The following is a 4,043-nucleotide window of genomic DNA, read 5'->3' on the forward strand; positions in this document are numbered from 1 at the left end:
CTGTGAACGTCGTACAGCCGGCTGGAAACAAGATGAATACGTCGGTTTTCGCCCCCCTGGGAAATATTTCCGGCCGCCTGAATTTTTCGGAGAAGAACTCGCAGATGTTGCAGTTTGAGGATGAGGATTGCCATGTGCCTCTGGCCATGGTCTTCACTTTGGCCTTGGCTTACGGGACTGTGATAATTCTGGGAGTCTCCGGGAATCTGGCCTTGATTGTCATTATTTTAAAGCAAAAGGAGATGCGCAACGTTACCAACATCCTCATCGTCAACCTGTCCTTTTCTGATCTTCTAGTGACCATCATGTGTCTTCCCTTTACCTTTGTGTATACTTTAATGGACCACTGGATTTTTGGGGAGGCCATGTGCAAACTGAATCCTTTCGTGCAATGTGCCTCAATCACCGTCTCGGTCTTTTCTTTAGTCCTCATTGCTATCGAACGCCATCAGCTGATCATCAATCCCCGTGGCTGGAGGCCGAACAACAGACATGCCTACCTGGGGATTGCCGCCATATGGATTTTAGCCACAGCTTCCTCTTTGCCTTTCCTGATCTACCACGTGTTAACGGATGAACCTTTCAGAAACATAACATTCGATGAATATAAGGACAAATACGTGTGTTTGGATCTGTTCCCTTTGGACACCGCCAGGCTTTCTTATACCACGACGCTTTTGGTGATTCAGTACTTTGGACCGCTTTGTTTTATATTTATTTGCTACTTAAAGGTAAGAGAGAATCCCTTTGCGATATGTACTTCTTTCTGCCTGGTGTTTGTTTATCCTTGTAAAGATGATGGTTGTAGGTTAAATTATCCCACATGTTTCTCTTTGTTGAATTTCCTGCAGATATACATACGATTAAAAAAAAGGAACAACATGATGGACAAGATGAGAGACAGTAAGTACAGATCCTCTGAAACCAAAAGGATCAACATCATGCTGATCTCAATAGTGGTCGCATTTGCAGTTTGCTGGCTGCCTCTCACCATCTTCAATATCGTGTTTGATTGGAATCACGAAATTCTGCCTGTCGCTACCTGCAGCCACAACCTTTTGTTCCTGATTTGCCACCTCACCGCCATGATCTCCACCTGCGTGAACCCCATCTTCTATGGGTTTCTCAATAAGAACTTCCAAAGGGACTTGCAGTTTCTATTTCATTTTTGTCATTTCCGCTCCCGTGAGGAGGATTATGAGACTATAGCCATGTCCACCATGCACACAGATGTTTCAAAAACCTCATTAAAGCAGACAAGCCCAGTCGCATTTAAAAAAATTAATAGTGATGATGATGACAAAATATAATGAAGTAATAAAAATTCTACACCAAACTGCTGGAAGCGTGATCACAGGTGAAACATGCCCAGGGACAAGCACAATTACGTAACAAGTACAAAATGGGTAATGTTTTTCTTCTTTTTCCAAGGAACTTTGATTGTTGTCACTTTGAAATCGTACACTGTGCATTTTTGCCCCTTTTACTGCTTTAACGTTCGCAGCAGTTATATCTGAATCTTATTATAAGGCATAGTTGGACCTGCTACTACCTATGGTTTTCATCAGCTGTCTTTTGTTCTGTTTTCTTTGTACAGCTATGCGCTTTAGCAGAAAGATATATTTATTGATTTTTTTCAGAGAAGTGGTTTTCAGAAGCGTCCCTCTAAGACCATTAGAAACAATATGAACCGCAGGGAGGCCATCACTAACAGAGGACACCCATCCTAGCATAAATTAAGACATCAAAGAGTTCTTCTTTATCTTTTTCTTCTTCTTCTTCTTCTTCTTCTTCTTCTTCTTCTTCTTCTTCTTTCTCCTTCTTCTTCTTCTAATCTGGCTTTTAATCGATGTTAAAATCCTGTAAAATCAGCGTAGGCACGCAGAAAATTATTCTGTGAAACCTGTAGAATATGTTAAATGGGGACACGCATTTGTCTCATTCATAGAGGCAATTCAGGCTGCAATCACTTAGGTTCAAAGACAGGATTAAGAGTGAAATTCTCTTCTCATTTACGAGAATAAAACCCTACAGTAATTCCACAAAGCACAATGGGATAACTCTGATGTTTCACCACAGCAAATGAAAGCACGAATGGGCCTTCAGTCCCAACTGATTATAGCTGATTTTAATAATACAGGCTTTTTAATTTGAAAAACCCAAACCCCATTTTCATCTGCCATCACTGACAGTAGTTAGTGTTGCTGGGATGAAATGTACTGCCTGTCCCAAGCCTATGAACCATGTAAATTCTTGAGACCTGTGTCCAGAATCTAAAGGGGGGTGGGACTGTTCACTGTCTGTACGAGGTGCAATTCCATGCTTGCAGGTGACAGTGAAAATTAAAAAAATAAGCTTTAGCTACCTGAGTCTTTCATAATAATTAGTGCTGATCTATATAAATTATGTATAGCCTCATAATATTCTGTGTTCAGATGCAATGGTATAAACCTGGATTGTCTCCAAGACGATGGATGGTTTAATCAAGATCTGCAAAATTTAAAAGGAGGATATAGATATAGTTTGGGTGTAATTGGTATGTTTAGCTTCCAGACTCACAATTCCAGAGTTGGTTGCAGTGTGGAAATATTTGCCAAATATACACAATAGAGCTCTGTGTGTTACTGCTTAAAATATATATCCTCTAATTACACAAAGTACACGTGACTAGATCCCCAGCTGAGGGAAACCCACATAACTTGACTGCTGTAAATGAAACTACAACAATAGCCAGCTGAGATTCTGTGTCATACAGTGTACTTTGCTGTATAATCAATGTGTTTTTGAATAATCAGCTTTTAAAAATACAATATAGACCCTACTTTCTTTTAGCAAGGTCACTTTAAACCACTCTGGCAGAGAAGAGGGTCTTTAAAATGCGTATAAATGTAAATGTAGCGTAAATGGAAGTCTGACCTGATATCTTTCTGAGCAAAAAGATTTCAGGATGTGATGGTGAATTTAATATGTTCTAAGTTTGACGTGGATAAATGCCTAAGAAATGAAAATTATTTGGTTTGCCAGTATTTAAAAGTCAAAAACTGTGCCTTGTGCTGTCTTAAAAATAGTGTAGAATATTAAAGTAGCAATGTGTTCTTGCTCATTATAATTCCATGTATTTCTCTACTGGCAGATAATTTAATTAAAAAGGAGGTTTCTGTGGTTGAGAGCAGAGAGGGAATGTAGAAAATTGATTATAAGACAGAACTTTCTTTCAGAGCTTTGCCTCTTTGTATTTTATGAGATTTCCCTTTTCTTTGTGGTTGTCTATGGAGTGTGTTGCTAATAATTTGACAAGAGTCTCCTGAAATTATTCCCCTGTCACTTTATGATAATTTTCATATGTGAAGGGGTGTGTATTTTCACAAAGAGATACAATGTAGAAACCCAGCCATGTTTTTCTATTAAGAATGTCACAGTGGGTTTTTCCCATTAGAAGAAAAATCACAGTGAATTTTATGGTTTTTCACATTTTTGAAAAAAGCACTTTCTTCCAATCCAGTGGAAGAAGAAAACAGAATTATTTGAGAAAGTTTCCAGTTAGTTCACTGGAAATTTTTGATCAGGCTGAATTAGGTGTTTATACAGAGTAGGTGTTGGAGCAACTTTAGAGGAACCTGCTGGTGCACAGAGATCTAATACTGGTGTGTCCTAAGATTCGGAGGTCTTCAGTGGGGTAGCAACAAAATTCCTCCTATGTCAAGCTTTCTCCTGCTTGAGGTACGGTCTCAAATCACACAGCCCATCTGATACCGTCTCATGCTGTCTCCAGAGAATGCCTGTCAGGTATACCAACGCCTGATAAACAAGGTCAAGTGTAAGTAGGAGCATTCCTTCGGCTCGTCCGTGTTAAGCTCAGGCGCCACTTTTCCGCTGCACTGCTGTCCCAGTATCAGGCTTCTCTCGCATGTTTCCTCACTTCCCTGCAAGAAGCCTTTCTGAGCCTCTGCTGAGGACGCAGGCTAGCACATCGTCATACGAATAGCAGAGGGGATGCTGCCTGAAACGGCAGTGGAAATGAACACAGTGTAAAGAGTGTTCAG

The 4,043-nt window shown here is 40.1% G+C and overlaps 1 protein-coding gene across 1 annotated transcript; it reads left to right on the forward strand.

Annotated features, from left to right (window-relative positions):
* The first annotated feature begins 32 nt into the window (after window positions 1-32).
* Window positions 33-1,718, forward strand: NPY1R (neuropeptide Y receptor Y1). Its single transcript, XM_009573410.1, has 2 exons — window positions 33-731; window positions 852-1,718. Exons 1-2 carry the CDS (start codon window positions 33-35, stop codon window positions 1,308-1,310), a joined length of 1,158 nt encoding a protein of 385 aa, XP_009571705.1. The 3' UTR covers window positions 1,311-1,718.
* Window positions 1,719-4,043: the final 2,325 nt, after the last annotated feature.

The sequence above is a fragment of the Fulmarus glacialis genome, unplaced genomic scaffold, assembly GCF_000690835.1.
Source record: "Fulmarus glacialis isolate BGI_N327 unplaced genomic scaffold, ASM69083v1 scaffold15062, whole genome shotgun sequence".
Lineage (NCBI taxonomy): Eukaryota > Metazoa > Chordata > Aves > Procellariiformes > Procellariidae > Fulmarus > Fulmarus glacialis.

Bases quoted from the DNA above. Each gene is read 5' to 3' on its own strand.
- NPY1R (XM_009573410.1), top strand. From the start codon at position 33: ATGAATACGTCGGTTTTCGCCCCCCTGGGAAATATTTCCGGCCGCCTG. The intron at 732-851 runs GTAAGAGAGAAT...AATTTCCTGCAG, and splicing joins TATTTATTTGCTACTTAAAG to ATATACATACGATTAAAAAA.